The sequence below is a fragment of the Aulonocara sp. 'chitande type north' Nkhata Bay genome, linkage group LG23 (assembly GCF_057382095.1).
Source record: "Aulonocara sp. 'chitande type north' Nkhata Bay isolate Kocher_YH1m ecotype deep benthic linkage group LG23, A_spYH_male_GT1.1, whole genome shotgun sequence".
NCBI classification, from domain to species: Eukaryota; Metazoa; Chordata; class Actinopteri; order Cichliformes; family Cichlidae; genus Aulonocara; species Aulonocara sp. 'chitande type north' Nkhata Bay.
The window spans coordinates 33,927,902-33,947,783 of NC_141365.1; the positions used below are offsets into that span (position 1 = coordinate 33,927,902).

The 19,882-nt window shown below is 42.4% G+C and overlaps 1 protein-coding gene across 1 annotated transcript in view; it reads right to left on the minus strand.

Annotated features, from left to right (window-relative positions):
• The window catches only part of LOC147302274 (ATP-binding cassette sub-family C member 4-like), a 32,139-nt gene extending 15,172 nt beyond the window's left edge, over positions 1–16,967 (minus strand). The window contains exons 1-14 of the mRNA XM_086283082.1: positions 16,661–16,967; positions 15,228–15,338; positions 14,717–14,837; positions 14,239–14,463; positions 14,039–14,128; positions 12,768–12,931; positions 10,927–11,052; positions 9,882–10,131; positions 9,662–9,769; positions 9,458–9,547; positions 4,344–4,535; positions 3,677–3,771; positions 3,358–3,444; positions 2,534–2,630 (exon numbers count right to left, since the gene is read on the minus strand). Coding sequence (XP_086139208.1) covers positions 2,534–2,630; positions 3,358–3,444; positions 3,677–3,771; positions 4,344–4,535; positions 9,458–9,547; positions 9,662–9,769; positions 9,882–10,131; positions 10,927–11,052; positions 12,768–12,931; positions 14,039–14,128; positions 14,239–14,463; positions 14,717–14,837; positions 15,228–15,338; positions 16,661–16,734 — 1,830 coding nt within the window. The 5' untranslated portion in view covers positions 16,735–16,967. The remainder of the gene's footprint in view (positions 1–2,533; positions 2,631–3,357; positions 3,445–3,676; positions 3,772–4,343; positions 4,536–9,457; positions 9,548–9,661; positions 9,770–9,881; positions 10,132–10,926; positions 11,053–12,767; positions 12,932–14,038; positions 14,129–14,238; positions 14,464–14,716; positions 14,838–15,227; positions 15,339–16,660) is intronic.
• Between the last annotated feature and the right edge of the window lie 2,915 nt (positions 16,968–19,882).

The following is a 19,882-nucleotide window of genomic DNA, read 5'->3' on the forward strand; positions in this document are numbered from 1 at the left end:
AAAGATTTTTGAAAGAGAAGATGATCAGATTTCTTAAATTGAACTTAAAAAGTTGTGCATAAGTGATCACAATGCATTTAGGTGTGGATGCACAGATTTGTAAAATACTTTTACCTGTGGTCAAAATGCTTCGTATTTGTTTCGATTTTAGAAATGGTTGAAATGTCACCATTTATACATATATACATATATAGGATTATGACTAACACTGACACAAGCGACAGCATTAATAAAACCACAGACAGATGAGTAGCAGTTATGTCCTTACAGTGTAAGACAGCTCTTCTGAGAAACCTTGGATCCTGACATTCGTGGTCCTATATACACATATCACCATCTAAACAACAGGTTCTCAACAAGTGCAAATACATCTAATGGACAAGAGCTCCCCAGTTTACAGCTAAACCAGCCCCAAACATTCTTTTAAAAAGCCAAAGCCCCAGCAGGCAACCCACAGGACCGATAATGTCCAGGTGCATGAAACCACTAAACTGTCATGATTCTGGGTCTTCTGGCCCAATGTTTTGAGTATGTTTATGTTTAAGTTTATTAGGTTCTCTAAGTTCAATTCTATTGTGCATAGGTTGCCGTTACAGTTCACTGTTTATTAGATTCCCCTTGCGTCTTCACCCCTGTTTTTAAGTCTCCCTCACCCCTCATGTGTTTCATATCTGCGTTTCTTATGTTGTCAAGCTTGTGTTGTCACGTCTGTGTCTCGTTATGTTTCCCATTTTATTTTGAAGAGGTCTGGTGTCCCATGTTCGTCGTGTTTAGTTTTGCTCTTCCCCTGTGACATGTTGTCCCCTGTGAGCCTCACGCCGAGGACATCAATGGGCTCCAGTGCTTTCAACACCATCAGGCCGACCCTCCTGGGTGATAAGTTAGCAGCGATGCAGGTGGATGCTTCTCTGGTGTCCTGGATTGTTGATTACCTGACAGGAAGACCACAATATGTACGTCTCCCACAGTGTGTGTCTGACAAGGTGATTAGCAACACAGGGGCACCACAGGGGACTGTCCTCTCCCCCTTCCTCTTCACCCTCTACACCACAGACTTCAGCCACTGCACAGAGACCTGCCATCTTCAGAAGTTTTCTGATGACTCTGCGGTGGTTGGATGCATCAGCAGGGATGATGAGACAGAGTACCGGGCTGTGGTCGACTCCTTTGTCACGTGGTGTGAGCAGAATCATCTGCAGCTCAACGTGGCAAAGACCAAGGAACTGATCGTGGACTTCAGGAAGACCAGGAAACACTTGACCCCTGTTTCAATCCAGGGGGTCAGTGTTGACATTGTGGAGGACTATAAATACCTTGGAGTACACATTGACAATAAACTGGACTGGACTAAAAACACCACAGCACTTTACAGGAAGGGCCAGAGTCGTCTCCATTTTTTGAGGCGACTGAGGTCCTTCAACATCTGCCAGAAAATGCTGAGGATTTTCTATGAGTCTGTTGTGGCCAGTGCGATCCTCTATGCTGTTGCATGCTGGGGGAGCAGGCTGAGGGTCGCAGATGCCAACAGACTTAATAAACTGATCCGTAAGGCCAGTAATGTTGTGGGGATGGAGCTGGACTCCCTCAAGGTGGTGTCGGAGAGGCGGATGCTGTCCAAGATAAAGACAATGTTGGATAACACCTCCCACCCACTCCATGACATGTTGGTCAGTCACAGGAGCTCGTTCAGTGAGAGACTGAGATTACCGAAAAGCACCACTGAACGACACAGGAAATCTTTCCTGCCTGTGGCCATCTCCCTGTACAACGCATCCACTTAACACACTGTTTGCTGCTACAGCTACACATGTTTCTTTTCCAACTATTTATTTATAAGTGACTTATGTATGTATGTATGTATATATATGTATATATTGTACTATTCTTAGTTAGCGTATTGTCTGTCTTGTCTTAATGTTGGTTTAAAATGGAGCACTGTAACAAAAAATAATTTCCCCCAGGGATCAATAAAGTATTCTGATTCTGATTCTGATTAATTTGTGTCAGCTGTGTCCCTATGTGTTTCCACTTCCCCTGATCACCTCCAGTGGGTGGTCGTCTGCTATGTTCATGTCATGTTTCCAGGTTTTTCTAGGAATCCATGCCAGGTCTAAATGTTCAAGGTTTGTGAGGTCATGTTTTAATCTTAGTTCACCCAGTTTAGGTTATTGTTTACTTTCGTCTTTGCCTTTTGTTTTGTACCATTTTGCCAGCCTTAATAAACAGCTCATTTTTGTTATGCTCAAGTTTTGTCTCTTTGCATGTCTGCACTTCCACGTCCTCACTCCTCACAGTCGGCTGTCCGTCGGCAGCCATACTGTGACATAAACAGCCCAGGTTCATTACTGAATGGGTGAGAACCTTTTTTGTGGTTTTAATGTCGCAGCTGATCAGGTTATTGTCACCATGTCAGGCCAAGTCTGACCGACTAGGCAGGATTCTGCTGTGGGAATGCTTTATTTATTGCAATGGCATGGTTAAGAAGCAGGAGGCAGGCTTCCTTCAAGCAATTTTCTTTTGCAGGAGTACAAACCTCCTTCAGGACCAGGATCTGGTCAACTTCCCTCAGATGTCGCAGCTGATGTGTGACCAGGATACGACACTTGTTCTTCAGCAAGCCACAGATACACCTGATCATAAGCACAGACAGGTGTACACATTTCATAAATAAGAAGTGGAACTTTTCTCCTTTTAAAAATCTCATATAGGTCCATACTGCACGACACAACGCAGCTGTGTAATGCGAGCTCAGTCCTCAAGATCCAGATTCATTGTTTGCGTTTGTTTAAAGTGATTACAATATTGGAACTATGACACATTTATAGCTGACTTGTGTAAAATTTGAGTAAGAGAACATTTAAAAGGTCAAACAGGATGTGTGGCAGAAAATATATTTCTACAGGGGGAAAAAAGCAAAAAGTCTGTGGCTGTGATAGAGCAGAAAAGGATCTGTGTGCATTACCTCAGCAGTATGTACTTAAAGAAATCTTTATGGCTTTTTCTCCTTATCTCTGTGTCAACTGAGAGGCTTTAAAAGGACTGGTAACGGTTAAATAATGCTTATTTGGAACTGCCAATCATGCAGTGCAACTAAAATAAAAATCATGGCTCGATGTGAGCATAATAATCCCACTTCTAAGTTTATCAGTGATAGTATTGTTAGGTCTTTACTTTACAGTATAAAGTGCCATGAAATGACCGGTGTTGAATTGAAAACTCAAATCTAACCTTACAATTAATAATTCCCTTCGTTTCTATAAAACAGAGATATGTAGCATGTAGAATATACTATACTTCATGTGTATGAATACATATGGGTATCTCTTTGGGACACAGATAATTGTGAGCAGTCATTACTTGTCGAAAAGATGTTTTCCAACTTCTGCATCCACAGCACTTAAAGGGTCATCCAGGAGGTAGATGTCTGCATCCTCATACACAGCCCTGTAAAAAAAAAGGGCTTTGATTATGGCATGTGAAGTAGAACAACTATAGCAACAGTAGTGTGCATACCTGGAGGTTTAAAAAAATTGCCCGAACATATAGGTTATTGCTGCCTCTATTTTAGGCTGCCTAATAACTCAGAGAAGGAATTCAAATCTGTTGAGGATTATACTAAAAATGGATTTCTCTCCTGTGCATAACAATGACATAACTGCTGTGACTGTTGTCGTACCTCGCCAGGTTTACACGAGCTTTCTGTCCACCACTGAGTGTGGCTCCTCTGTCTCCAATCAGTGTTAGGTCTCCATCTGGAAACATCTCCAGGTCCTGCACAAAATGTACGTGTAACAAAAATAAATGTGAATGCCAAAAATAGGGGAACATTTTAGTCATTTGATAAATATTGGCAGTTTGGTTTTGTTCTTCAGAATATTAGCAAAATAGGCTATCCTGTACTATAAGCACAGATAGAGATTCCAGGACAAGTATTAATGATCGAAACGCAGACTAGGCATTAAAAACATAAGAGGAAAGGAAAAACCTGAGAATAACTAACAAAGAAACTATGAATACAAAACATAAAATCAGAATGAAAACACAACCCAAGCAAACATAATATTCAACAGAAAATTACAACATAGGTTACAACAAGGTCATACAGAAAATATCAAACTGAAGACTGAGATTCCAAAGCTGAAAAACGCTGGGTACAAAACCCAGAATCATGACTAGAAGAAGCCTGAGTTGTGGACATGCATCTGCTTCTCTGTAAAGTCCGGGTCCATGAAATCCACAGTAGTAGTTCAGGCTTTAGAAGCTTTTCAGTCATAGTTTTTCAAGTAGTATTTCTACATTGTCATGAACACAATATTCCGTTTTGATAGAACACATTAGCTCACCTTCTTCAGAGCACAGGCTCTAAGGACCTGCTCATATTTCTTTGGGTTAAGTTCTCTCCCAAAAAGGATGTTGCTGCGAATGGTTCCAGGGAACACCCACGGTTGCTGGGATGCGTAGGTTAGCTGACCTTTGACCTTCAGTGTGCCTGTATCACGAGGAAGCTCTCCCAGGATTGCACTTAGCAGGGATGACTGAGGAAAACATGGATGTCATGCATGTAAGCTGGGTAAATTGCATTTTTTTTTTTTTTTTGTCAGTGACAAATACTGCAATGGTTTAGCACTTTGTTTCCAAGTTGCTATGGTGCAATGGCCCAGACAAATTCTGGACCTCAACACAACTCAAACACCTTGGCAGAACCATAAAAGAGCTGTGTATAAACATATGCCTCTAAACCTGAATAAACTGAATAATGACTGATAAAGTCATACAGATCAGATTTAGCTGATCTTTAGCTACTTTTGCTAAATGTGAATGTACAAGGTACTGAATCATGGGCCACATATTTCATAGGACTCTATGCAGTAACAGAAAAAAACAAAACAGAAAAAAAAGGAAAAAACCTCCACTCTTTTACAAATGAAATCAAGCACACTGTTAAAAGAAAGAATTAAAGGATGTTTTTTAAATAAAGTCGAGTCAGTTAAACTTTTTTTTTTCGTGTCCCGTTTGGATCTTTAGCCATCAGAATTGTTGTTTTAAGGCCAAGAAAGATGCCAAGCGGATTTATTTTACCAAGTGGATCATCATGGCCTTGCCATATTGGTCCATTTGATTGACCTTTATTATAAATATGAATTTATTTTATTTTCGGTTGCTATAAACGGGACAGACATGACTGGGGGATAGGACAGGGAGAAAGAATGAAAGAAAGAGAGGGAGAGAAAGAAAACCAAAGGGGAGAAGAGACGGTGAGAAAGGGGGGAAGAAAGAAAGAAAAACAAACAAAACACCTGGATCACCTGTATGAAGAAAAAAAAAAACAGAAGAGAAAGGAAACAAAAAAAGTGCAACATAATAAAAACAGCACCATCACAATAAACTAGCTAGCTGTAGATAACAGTAGATACTAAATATTAAATGATATTGTGCAGCACGCACGACAGACAGCACACAATGTGCTTTGAGGCAGCAGCCAAGAAAGGTGTAGTCCGTGTCTGTGAATACCCGTGTGTACACCTGTGTGCATACCTGTGTGGATCAGCATGCTTGTATTCCAAAGGTTTCTCCATGTAACGATCTGCTAGGGAGTGTGGGGAGCCATAGCCCCGTCCACCAGGGTATGAAGCAGGTATGGAGGAGATCCAGGCCCCAGATATCCAGAGGCCCCAGAGTACAAGGACCCGAGGAGAACCACCAAAAGGGGGGGAACCGTGCCACCCTCCTGGGAAGAGCTGAGTAGAGCCCCAAACGAGAGGTCATCCAGCAGCTACGGAGCAGAGGCCAGAGGGGGTTGCAGTGGCATGCCCGCGGGCTCTGCCGGCAGCCAGCTGTGCCAGAGAGGACCGAGCTTCAGGCCCAGAGGCCTGAGGGCATCCCACCCCCCGGAAGGGGCCCAGCCGGGCCACAGGCGCCAGGTCCCACCAATCGGCCACCAGGAGTGAGCCGGTACATACATGAGTGCCCAGCCCCAGACGACAAGGACCACCAACACACCAAGGTCTGAGGGCATCAGCCACCGGCAGGGAGTGTGGTGAGGGGAGATAGGCCTCCGTACTTTAGAGGGCCTGAGATCTACCCAGAGAGGTTGAGTCTAAGACCCAACCTGACATATAGACACAGACGAACAGGCGCACGCGGACACAAACGTGCATTCCCACCCCATATGCACAACCAAATACTCGGCACTTACCTAACGTGCAGACAGACACAAATAGACACTACACAGACAGTCGCACTCCCCAAACATACTCCATATCCCAGGTCCAGGTACCCCCGCCCTCAGAGGGGCAAGCCGCACCTAGACCCAAGAGATGTAACCCTTCTCTCTGGGGTGGAGGCAAGCGGACCACCTCCTTATCTGCAGTAGCAGGGAGGCCCCGCATCCCAGACCCAAGTCTGACGGCCAGCACCTCCTCCCAGCCCCCCAGCCCCCCAGCCCTGACGGCCAACAGAACCGGGGTGAGTGAAGACCTCAAACCTCCCTACGCCCGCTCATATGTAGTGTTGCTGTGTGCTGTTCTAAAGTGCATTTAAAACTCAGGAGAGCATGGTACTAGCTTCCTCTCAGAGAGCAGCACGGCTCCTCCCGAAAACCCTTAGTGTCTAAATACATTTAAAATTGAGGGTAGGGCATCAGCGCCCGAGGTGGGTTGGAATACACCAACCATCCTCTGGATGCTGTAAAACGTGCCCACCCCCAAGGCCCTATATGTATGTGTTATGTGAGAGTGTGAGTAATGTGGATGTCTAGGTTGCAGAATAAAATTGAGGCACAGGCGGCCAGAAGGGGACAGAGAGGGAGTGCCTCCCCTGCACCCTGGTGACATACCTGCACCCCAAGCCCTGCGTGTGTGGGTGGGTGTGGTAGAGCGGGAATAGGGAGGCAGCTGAGGATGGGGAGGGAAGAAAGGGAGGGGCAAGTGGCCCCTCCCTGGGGCCAGCTCCCCCGCTGACCCCAGTAGGCACCCCCACACTCTGGAACCCACCAGGGCAAGGGGGCCCAGGCCCATCCGGACCGGGGCCCGCAGCAGCAGCACCGCCCAGCCCCACAGAGTCTGGGGCAGCCCTCCTGACTCCACCCCAGAGAAAACTGCACCCACCCCATCATCCAATCATCTCCCAAACTACACAAGACAATAGATACCCAGGTTGAGTTCATTCTCCACCTCTCCTAAATCTCTCCCCCCCCCCCCACCTGCAGAGTGAGCTCCTGTAGTGAGGAGACCACCTGCAAAGATATAACAACCTCCCCACCAGTTAAAGAGCCCCCTAGTTGGGCCGATGCACCAGAGGTCCCCTGCACTGGGGCCGAGCCCCCCTGCACCCACCCGCCCACTGCTCCGGCGACACAACAGCCAGGACCCAAGCCCCCAAGGCCCGGCCAGCACCCCAGACCGGGGGGCGGAGCACCCCCAGACCCCCAAGCCTCCACGCCCGTCCCGGACCCTCCCAGGGGCAGCCAGGCTACCAGGCCAGTAACCAACGTCCGCCAGCACAGACCCTCTCCCATCTCCGCTGTACGCAGCCACAAGGAAAACACCATCCAAGAGCCCCAGAGCTCCTAACCAGGTCATGGTCACATCCCCCAGGTTAGGCCCTCCAGGGAAACATCCCTAGGGACTCCCCAGACACCCTAAGGCCGTCCCTACCCCCATATCAATAGCGAAGGCAGGACCAAACCATGACCCCCCACCCCCACTAGGTGATGAAGCCGATCAAAGGAGCCCAAAGGGATTGATCAAACGTGATGGCAGAGGTTGTATCAAGACTAATGTGATCTATTAGATGGTTTTTATATTGGTTAGAATTAAGATTATTTTTATTTTTCCAGTTAATGAGGACCATTTTCTTGGCAATGCATAGGGCCGTAAAAACAACGTGGGCTGTGTTTATTTCTGCAGTGACCTCATCCAAGTTGCCCAGCAAGCATATTAAAGGGGAGGCTGGAATGTTACATTTCAGACACTTTGATAAGTCTACACATATCTCACGCCAAAATTTCTGAACTGGTGGACAGAACCAAAGAGCGTGGATGTAATTGTCCGTTGTATTTGCTGTGCAGTGTGAGCAGTTGTTGGAAGGCGTATAGCCCATCTTGAACATCCTATGACCAGTATAGTGCACTCTGTGTAATATTTTGTATTGTATTAATTGCAAACTGGGATTTCTGATCCATTGAAAGGTTTTTAAGGATATCTGAGACCAAAGGTTTGGGTCTAAGTTGATTGATAAATCTGGTTCCCATTTTGCAGTAGGAAGGGATATTGATTCATCTATTTTAGAAAGTGTTCTGTATATTTTAGACAATGATTTGGGGGGTTTTAGACTAAAAAATTGTACCACAGTTGGTGGTGTTTGTAATTCAGCTTCACTGGGATTAAATTTCTTTTTTACTATGGATTTAATTTGTTGATATTCCAAAATTCGTTTCTTGTTGATCCCATATTGTGTAACTAGTCTGTCAACTAGTCAGTTAAACTTTTGGGATATTGATGTGATCAGTCAAATAGCAGAGGGGGTTGTTAGTCGATACCTGGACCCTACAGAGATTGCACAGGTAGTCCATCTCCCACATGGTAAAACGGTAAATGAAATTCCAGGAGACAAGAAAATGTTCTAGGAGACCTGGACAAGGCTGTTGAAGGCCCTTAACCCATCATCAGGACTGGGATCTGCTCCGTTTTACAAAAGGAAACTGGATGATCACTGCCAAAACCCTATAAAAATGACAATAATGGCGCCAGAGAGCCCAGTGCCCTCTGGTAAGCCCTGTGCTCACCACCCAGCACCATGGAACCCAACTAACCTTTGCCATAGAATACCAGAATTGGTAGGTCCTCCACTTGCGCCCTGTGCTTTTCAAAGATGAAAGCAAGCTTAACCCATGCACATGTGACAGAACTGAAAGGGTCTGGAGAAGTCGTGGAAAAACGTATGTTGTGTAACATCATTCAGCATGACTGGGTTGGTGGTGAGTCACTGGCATATTGATAGAGGGATGCACAAACCTCTACAGGCTAGGCAACGGCACCCTGACTTTCAATAGATATTGTAATAAAGTCCTTGAACTTTATCAGACCATATGCTTGTGGGTCCTGGATTCTTCCTGGTGCACAGCAATGTCCAACCTCATGTGGTGAGAGTATGCAGGCAGTTCTTGAAGGATGAAGGAACTAATACCACTGACTGGCCCCCACACTCACCTGACCTAAATCAATAGAACACCTGTGGGACATTATGTTTCAGTTCATCCAATGTTGCCAGGTTGCACCACCTAACATATTACTCAGTGCACATCAGTAATGATGATTTTTTTCCCCATTGAGATCTGATATGTTATTAAAGTGGTTATTTTTTGAGCAGCGTATAAGAATCCGGTAATAAACCGTTAGGTTAAAGACTCCTATAATCTTAGGGTGGATGCTAAAATAGATTACACAAGTTTACTGACCTTTCCGGCCCCCACTGGTCCGATTACAGTCAGAAGTTGATGTGACTTTGCTGTGATGGAAACATTCTGAAGAGATGGTGCATCCAAACTCTAAACAAAGACAAAAATGGCAGTAAGTACTACATCAAACTATAAAGTTTGCAGGAACAGTCATTGTTCTACAACAATATGTTACACCGCTACGAAATATATTACACTATTTACCTTATCCCAGTAGCAGGTCAGTTTCTCGATCTCAATAGAGTTTCCCCCCTTTTCCGCCAAAGGCAACATAATGTTTTTTCTCTCAATCTCTTCCAGTAGGAGAAAATTCTGGGAAAATGATAAACATGGTTTTACACCAGCTTTGGAAATTGTTTGACTATCTTGGACATGACTACTGGATTGCCAACTTTTCCTACAGTTTATGACAGAAATTAATTACCTTAATCCTGCGAATGCTCACTACAGTCTCTGACAACTTCTCAATGGCCAGAGGAAAGAACAGGGTCAGGGTGACCTTAATTGTACCATACAGGGACATGGTGACAAACACCTGGCTGGCAGTCATGGTGTTCCCCAAAAGAGTGTAGACCGTGAAGGTAACAAAGATTATGAGCTTGCTGCTGGCAAAGAAGGAAGCCATGTTGAGTCCTCGTAGGTAGGAGCTCTTTAATATCCGACTGATTTCTTTCCTACAAACATAAGAGAACATATGTAGATGGATTACATAGTTGAAGCAAAGTTTTAAGTTTAAATTTGGCAGGATGTTGAGCAACATCGGTTTCACTTTGATATGTCTATGACAGTAATTATATATTTAATTTTTAAGTTATGAAGGAAAAAGGAAAGAAAAGTCAGAGTGTAGCTTTTTGTGAATTCCCATGTTCTCCCTGTGCCTGCATAAGTTCTGTCTAAGTACTCTTGGTTATCCAATACAGCAGGATCCAAACCTCCCACTGAGTTTAGGGATCACTCTTGATATGAGTTTCAGCAGGAGGACAACAGTACCAATTAAGAACACCCCAGAAAAAAAAGTAGTAATATAAACTTTTTCACAAATTGAAGAAAAGACAAGCAAACATAAAATGTAAACATGTTGCAAAAGGAGGATTTATGTAAGAGTTGTAGCATTTGCACCTATGTGAAAAACGTGGAAATCCTAAGTGATTTTCAGAAAAGTTAACCTCTGACCTTGGGGTTAAGGTCAGCGGGATTTGAACTTATCTGAGATTTCTAGTAGGTGCATCATTGGTCTGAATTTGAAAATCCTATGTCGCCTCATTCTGGAGTTCATTCACAAACTTGGTATTGTCGTCCTCCCTGTGTTTTGACGACAATACCCCGTGAGCCTGTCAGAGCTGAGGGCTAAATCAGTTGATGATGGAGAGGGGTACCAAAAAAGGATAATATATGCAGTAGTATTCTGCTGGTTCAGAAAATGATTCGTGTCAAAACATTACCAGTTTGTCTGTGATTCTCATCCTTACTTTCTAACTTCAGTCACCAGGGCTGAGAACCGTTTCTCCCAGACATACATCTTGATTATCCTTATGCCAGACACCACTTCATTCATGATACGGATTCTGCTGTCAGTAAGGACTGCTGTTTTGCTCCTGCCAAAAAACAACAACAAAAAACTCCACAACATGTCATTGAGGCCGCTAGTTTTCCTAATGATACATTATAAATAACATATTAGTGCATGAGAAAATAGACACAGTCATTGAACATTGTTAAACAGGCCCTGTCATGGTCCTGGGTTTGGACTCGGGTTTCAGAGTTTGGAACTTGTTTTAAAATGTTTTTAGATTCATAGGGAACATTTAGTTCTTAGTTCGAATCTTTTTAGTTCAAGTTTCTATTTCTGTTGGTTGGGTTGTTCTTCATCGTTTGATTTTCTTTGATTCATTCTTGTTGGCTCTTGTTCCCTTATTTCCTCTCCTTGTTTTTAGTTTGTCATATTGAGTGTTTCGGTTATTCATTCCCTGTTTTATTTTGGTTGTCATTTGTTTCTTGGGTCTTGTATTTAGTTTTACTTTCTTTTGTAATCATCTGATTAGTTTCAGCTGTGTCTTGTTTCCCTGGTGTTTCCTGTCTGATTTCTACATTAGCTCCGGTCTTGCAAAATATTTGCATGGCTTCAGTATCAGCTTTAACATTCCCTAGTTATCTAGGTGGACATAAAATACACTAAAGTTAAAAATGGGAGTCCTACAGAGGAGTTTATGTGTGGGTTTGTATGCATCAAATGTGTCTAATGCCAAAGCAACAAGGTTTAGGATTTCTATGACTGCAGTAAAATTCCCTCCATCCATCACTTACTCATCTGACCCAAAGAAAAAAATTAACATAGGACAATCCTTAAGGCTACGATGAAGGTCATTACTGATACAGACTGATTATACAGAACCTTAAACACACTTCGATCAGGTAATAGAGCTCATACTCTTTAGAGAGATCATATAAATCTACATTCTTCATGAAATGCAACAACTCAAAAAAAAGTAGTTTTTGTCACAGTGGTGTGATGATCAGCTGTGCACTTAGCATGCTGAGGTTAAAAACTCAAAATGGATACAGCACAAAAGGCTAAAAGCCAAAAAAAAAAAAAAAAAAGTTACACAGAGAGTATTTTGGGAAATTTGTTGAGAGTTGAGATGTCAGTGGAGGACTTTTTTTGACTGTGCCAATCTTTCTATAATTGAAACCGAGTTGGGAAGAACTCTGCAGAAGTTCGGTAAAATAATGTGCCCACAGTAAGAAAACAAGAGAAACAGAAGGTTTTCTGTGTATTAACAAACACTTCCTGCTTTATAATTACAGGAGAGTCTGGGCAATGAGCTACCAGAACATTTTGTGTAATTTCAAACATTTCTTACAATTGAATTTGTGCGAACATGTCTTTCATTTACTACAGCAACATTTCTTTAGAAAAGAAAAATCACAGCGCCACTCGTCCAGCCTGCTTAAGATCAAAGTAAGTTGTATGTGGCCCTCAAGGTAAAATGAGTTTGACCTCCTTGGTTTACGAAGTACCAGAGGAGGGCAGCAATGCACCTTTGTGTCTAAAATCCAAGAAGAAGTCTGGCAGTCTGCCTGTTTAACCACCTTTGTATGTCTCAGTTCGGGTTTTGGAATTTCCTGGATTAGTCTTTTTTGTGTGTGGATATTTTGGAGCTTGTGAACATCGGGCTTCTACTTTAATAAAAAGGTGTGTTTTACATTTGCCCAATTTGCCTATGAGTCCTGCAGTCGGGTCTTGTTTCTTGCTGGACGTTGAGAGGTCTATAGATTGAAAGATCCATGTACTTCTCCAGTTATCCTTTACCTGAAGATGCCGAAGAGTTTTCCAAACCAGGTCTGTATCGGCATCATAACTGCAATTGTTGCCACACCTGCCAGGCACGAGGGGCCGATCTCATACCAAAGGAAAACGATGATCACCATTGCTTGCAGAGGTCCCGCCCACAAGTAGTGCAGTCTGAGTGTAATCTGTAGAGGTCATTATAAATGACATTTTGAAAAGTGTGTGACATTTGGAAGTGGCGGTCACAACTTGGATAAAACTGTCAGTCACCATAAGGAGCCTGTAATGTAAGCAAACATAGATGCCCAAGATTTGGAGAAATGTGCTAATGGTCAACAAATTTTAGGAATACTCAATAAAGTGTTGGGTAACTACATGCCGATAGAACAGCTTTAAGATGCTTGTGATTCTCGTGTGACTGCAATCACCCTCACATGTTAATCAGTCGTGTCAGGCTTTAAGCTATCCCAAAAATGATTCCTTTGTGGCATTAATAAAATAGCCGCAGAGACTTGCTTTTAATGCCTGACTGCAGTTAACCAGGGTGGATGAGCATGTTTCATTTGTGGAAGTACAGATGTTTTATTCAGATGCCTGCCTAATATTTTTGAAAACAACTTCCTGTGAATTAGACAAAAGTAAACTTAATTGTCCTACCCATACAAAAATTGCCTATATACATCCTTATGACATAGCTAGCTATCAGTTGAAGGTTTGCTCTCAGTCAATCTCATTGATTAGAAGTTATTGTGAGGTCTTGTATTAGCTCAAAATCAGTCATCTTGTGATGCCACCGTCTGAACAGGGACTCGCCAGACCTTATGCTCTATAGATGGTGTGCTGTAATCCTGGAAGTGGACAGAAATGTTTCGTCATACAATAAATGTGATCTCTCTGGACAACTTTGTGTATTGTGTACACATTGTGTATATTGTGTATCTGGAATGAATTTTAGGTCTCTACGTCCATCCCATGGGGAATGGGAGCAGTAACAAAGGTGTTGCGTTTATATTTTTGTTGAGTGTATAACATCAAGCAGAGGGTCAAGAGTTCAGATTTTTCATCTTTATCATTCTCCTGTGGCAAGTTAGTGTAGTAACTTTTAAATAATATCTAAAAAAAACCCTGTATTTACCACAAATACCCATCTACTCAAATACCTAATGAAAAAAGGTTTCAAAGGGTACATCCAGGTTAACCCTCTGTCCTTCTGTTGTCTCGGTTACAATTCTCCAAATGTAGTTTCGAGTTGGTTCTTGACCCTTACAAATTTAGGTCATCTGTTGCCTTACCTCATCAAAATGATTAACATCATTTGAAAGTAGGTTCACTATTTGACCGGTGGTTGTTCGTCCGATGGATTCAGTGCTGAGACCAAGAGCCTGATGAGAACATTTTTACTTAACAGCTTGAAAAATTTACAAAATTATTCTGAGAGTTGTGAGCTCAAAAATTTGCATCTCTTGTGCAAATTTTCTGAATCTTCACTGACCTTCCTGTAGATCATGTGACACATAGCCACTCTAATCCTCATGCCTGTTCTTTGGACATGATAGTAGTAGAGATGTTGGAGGATAGTCAGTCCAAACGTGGAGATGGACATCGCAGCAGCGTAAACATACGCCATGCAAAGACTCCTCTGATCATCTGGGTGATAATTCTCAAAGAAAAGGATTATTTTTCCCAGAAGAAGTGGCTGGATCACTTTGATTGCCTCCTTTACGACAAAGACAATAAATACATAATGGAATATGCAAACAAGCTTCACTCTATCCATTACTAGTACTGGATGTGGTAAATTGGTTCAAATATCTGCTAGTAATACAATAATACAGTAAAACTACAGTATTCCTTTTTATTTGAGCTCATCTGAAATAATATGGCCAGAAAACCGCACAAAATCTCAAATACGACCTGTGCATGAATGATTGTTTTAACACTGGTGCCAATTGTAAATATTCACAACATACCAGAAAAAATTCAAATAGGCCGGCTAATGCATAGGACTTTCCATAGCACTTTATAAGAACCCTGGAGAGCTGCGGCTTCCATAGTTCCTTTGAAGCCTTTTTTACTTCCTCGTTCCAACATCTGCAAATCAAATGAATTTATTAGTTGAGCCCAGGATTTATAAACACATTTCCAACAGAGGTGCTTTACTATTTTATGAAAATTATTTGCATTGAAATTTGATGGCAGCAACATATCTCACAAAGTTGGGACAGGGCAAGAGAAGGCTGCAAAGGTAAGTGGCACTAAAAAGAAACAACTGGAGGACTTTGAGGCTAATTAGGTTAATTAGCAGCAGGTCAGTAACACAATTATCAGACCCTCGAAAGCACTTGATATTACAAGCAGTGGCAGGTTGACAGAATGGCAATCCACACTATAAAAAAATAAAACATTAACTTGAAACAAACAGACATGTTTCTTAACCAGCACCACTTCTGGTTTTGTCACATTAGCCTTTTGCTGAAGTACCTCTGCAGCTCCTCTCCCAGGGTTTCAGACCGATCCTCCGGAAGGACACTGTACATGTCACCTTTCTCGAGCCTGTGTTTTTGGCCAAGCTGTAACAGGGGGTTTAACCAACTGAAACAGAAAAAAACAAACCATTTCCATCTGGCAGAGAAAAATACAAATCACTGTGGTTTAGAAAAGACATATCTAAGCTGACTGTGAATGTCTGAACTATTTGTGCTTAATGAGTTATTTGGAGAAACAGTGTTTCTAGTGATGGACTTGGAGGATCTCTTAAAGCTAATGCTGTTCACACATCAAATATCGGCCACAGTCCCGGAAGAACATTTAAAATTACAATGTAAATTCACAGGTATCCAGCTTCTTGAATTAACAAGCAAGTGATGATGATCAGTGTATGAATAACTAATAAGCACAGGAAAGCAACTGGTGCTGAAAGAAAAAGACAGCTCTTTGAGGCTGGCTGTGGGAATGAATCAATCTGCATACGCTGACTTCACACTGCAGTCCAGAGAAACGAATGACTACACCCACTTCTATATAGTCTATATATAAACCTTTAAAAAAGCAGTGTGTACGACTTAGGGCAGCTAGTGGTGAAGTTGCAGATAGCAAACAGCTGCTCTGGCCTCGCCTTCATCTTCCGAGCAAATAGGAATACTTGCTGTGACTGCTAAACATGTTAAATGTCGTCTGTGAAACGAGAGAGGGCCCTGGTTTGTTTCTCTGTAAAGCCTTACAGAGTTCACTGAAGTCACTTAGTGAGCTCATTGCAATAGTCTCATCAGTTTTCTCCAATAAAAAGAAACGGCTGATTAAACTAGATGTGCAATAAAGAACGTGTTTTAACTTCTATTTGCATGAAAGCTTTTCAAAAATACTTGAGAGCCTCAGACTTTGTGAGAGCATCAGTTTGCACATTGGGACTGGACCAAGACGTACATCGGAATGCCCGTAGGGGATATATCACGTGATGTTCTTTAAGTAACTGACACATATTTGTTATGTACAATATGTACAAGCCCCTATGCGAAGGGGAAGCCTATATTCAGTCACCTATGGAATATGGACAGTTTACATTTGACATTTATAGAACGATTGACTTACACTCTCCCTGTAGATATAACGGGCCTTTTTTAAAAGCCCACTTTAAAAAGATCAAAAGATCCGCAAGCCCTTTAAGTTCTAACCTATTTGATTTCTCAGTTACTTGTTACCCGAGTCTTCTAGTCGTTACTGAGTACACAAAAATAAAAATAAAAATTCCCTCTTCGCTCCGATTCATCTCTATGATATACTTTATTCCCATTTCAGACGGAACGCTTTAAGTGCTGTCACTCAGTGCGGAATAATTTGCAGAAACTTTCTTCTTTCTTTTGACTGATATACTAACAACATGCTGAGGAATCCAATATCTTCATTAATGCACTTACCACAAAAAGACCCTTGAAAAAAAGCTGGCAGTGGCCAAAGGATTGCGCCTGCTGTCTGCCTTTGTAGTCTCCATATTAGATGGGTGCTCTGAGGCTGCTGTCTGTACCCATCTGTACACCGTGTTCACTCAGGGACGACTTCAATCACTAAATGTATAGTTGGCTTGCATCATGTAAAGCCAAGACTGCTGAAGCTGTTCTGTGTTTCACTAAACTGTCTCCACCTGTTCCCAGGTGTAAATGCACAACAAGAGGCGGAGTGTTTAACTATAAAGTAGAAATGAGCCTAGTGAGCTTTCTGAACCTCCAATGGAAAAAAAAAAAATCTATGGAAATAACCGCGTACATGTTTGAAATAAAATAACTGTCATTTAATGTCACGGACAAGTGTTTAAGTCGGCATTTTCAGTGACAATTTCACGTTACAAAACAAATCTGAACGAGTTGCACTTTAACGCACCATTTAAGCAACGCCTATAGTCAGATACAGTTATGAAAGTGCAATATCGAGGGCCCCGGTTTTCACGTGTGTTTCCTGATCCCCACGTGCAGTAGCTGGTGTGTGAGGACAGCGCGAGCACCTGGAGTCTGGGCCGTCTTCAAAGTTCAAAAGACAACTTCGTCCAAATGACATCAAACTTCACTGTTTTCACTCCATCTGTCCATTTTATGCCAAAATGTCCATGCAAATAGTGCAGAGAGTCTCACCGGGATGCATAGTGGCATTATACAATAGGACGTCACATCAGGGCTGCTGAGTTTAGCAGACTACAGAGATTCTGTCCCTATACCAAAGCACTATGTTACTTAAGTTTTGCATCTTGATGAGACACCAGCAATGCACAGAGACAGCTGCTCTAACCAAGTAAAGACCCATCTCTCACTTAGACAGCTAAACTGAAGCCATAACCTCTGTTGTGATGACACAGCACTGTCAGATCTCATTTAGTAAAAATGAGAGTCAGGATTTAGTTTCTCTTTAAATCAGAGCCAAGAATTAAATACCTTATAACAATATCCAATTTTAGCTCAAAGACACGGAGACAACTTTGCCAAAAGTGTTACAAATGTATGTGATATGATCCACAAACCTGAACTAAGTGTACACCGTGATTTGTGTGTAACTTTTGAGGGTTAACAAATGAGCGCTCCAGTCCACACACAGACATGCACCTGAACACATTGCGATCATTTGCGCACAACTTTTTAAGTTCATCATTTTCTCTTTGACAAAGGTTCCTGTGAGCGCACGTAACGTCCCTGCTGGTCGCTTACAAAACCTTAAACGTATGCACAAGAATCGTTGATACCTACAGATTGCGCCACATGCCCGGGAGAGGTTCTGAGACGACGGCTGCTTCTCACAAATCCAAAAATCTAAGCTACGTTCAAGGCCCAGTGGAAAACGGAGACATCTGGATTTCTATTGTATTTTTTTCTAATAAACAGATGGGTTCATCTCTCCACTAGAAAACACAGATATTATTTTATTCTTTAAATAAGCTGCCGCTACATGCTGGATGTTCATCTGCTGGGAAAAGTCAGTCAATGCTCAGTTCGTTTCTGCTCTGCCCGGTTAGATAAACCCTGGAGACGAAACAGCGGAAGCCAGATGTTCCTTTTTTTACTGTGACTTGAATGCAGCTTAGTTTTGTGGTTTTGTGTGAGGCTGGCTGGGTCAAAGTTGTGCCAAAACCCCACGTCGGCATGCGACGTGATTTGTGCGTGCCAGGCCATTCGTGCGCATTTATGGTTTGTAAGAGAGCGAGGGGGCGGTTACACGTCGGTTTAGACATGCGTGTGCACAGGAAGCTTCTTCAAAGAGAAAATGATCCGATTTGTGAAGCCGAACTTAAGGCGTTGTGCAGAAACGAGCAGTATTTCTTCAGGTTTGGATGCACGGATTTGATAAATGGTTCTACGTGTGGTCAAGATACATGCAACTGTGAGCCCTCAAAGGTTACACACAAATCACTGTGCACATTTAAAAAGCTTGTTTTGGGCTTGTAGGCATTCAAAACACTTTCTCTCTATGCAAAGATCATCAGGTTTACACTGCAGTGTCAGATAATGTTCTTTAAACTGATTCATATCATATCTAACAGCTGCAGAGGTACAGAAGACGAAATATACATTTGTATTTTTTAAAAGCTTCCTTTGTCTGCTGTTGTTTTTAATGGCCTGGTCCTTCTTGGTTTCCAAAGGGATGCTTTGCCTTCTTTACTTTTGTCTCTAAAAGATGCCCCAAAGGTGTTTCACTTGTTTCAAGTCAGGCAACACACCTCTCCAGGTGATAGTTTTTCTTTTGCCTGTATTAGAAACACTCGTGAGTTTTGCCAACATGTTTTGCTTTGTCATCTCTTTTCTGGAGGATTCTGGCGACTCGGTCATCTCGTTAGCTTCTGGTATACGTTGAGGCATTCATGGTGCCACCTACCAAAGACACCTCCTTCATGCAGCCTCATAAGATAAACTCCTACCCCCACATCTAATATTCTCCAAATATTCATCAAGTGTCTTTTCATGTTTTATTTATTTTGTTTTTTGGATTCCCATCGCACACAACATGAGTGATCGTGTCACCAACTCTCACAGAAATTTGCAAATCCACTTTTGGCCCTTGTGCTAACTAAGAAACAGTCTTTAGTGTCATTCCTGCACATCTTAGATAGTTCAGCTCAGTTCTTTTCCATGTGGACACACGGTGGACACAACCCATTAACAAATACTGACAACGCTTTGGTGTCCGAGCATTTCACAGGCCAGAAGAAAGTCCCCTGCGTTGCAGTATGCATGCGTTTGTTGCAATGTTTCAGCTGTGGAGCAGTTTTTTAACTTTGAAATACCGCAGTTACTGAAGACACATCTCTGTTGTATTCTGTACTCACTCATGCAAAGCCATCAGCAGAGGGCGCTCAGAGCCCATTTATGAAACATACTTCACTTGCTGTCATTCTATCAACAAATTACTCAGCAATCATTCATATTTTCATTTTCAGAAGTCATGTTACTCTCTCAGAAGAATTAAGAAGCTGATGGGAGGATCCATGGGAGGAAGTGGGTGAATACAGCATGTATTCACTTGTCGATCCATCCCTCAGATGCAGTATAAATGTAAAGGAGCTGCAGCTTCATTGTGGTTATTTGGGATAATTTTATATTTGAATCCAATAAGGTTTTTAATTTGAACAAATATGATGCTAACACTTTCATTCCAGCAGT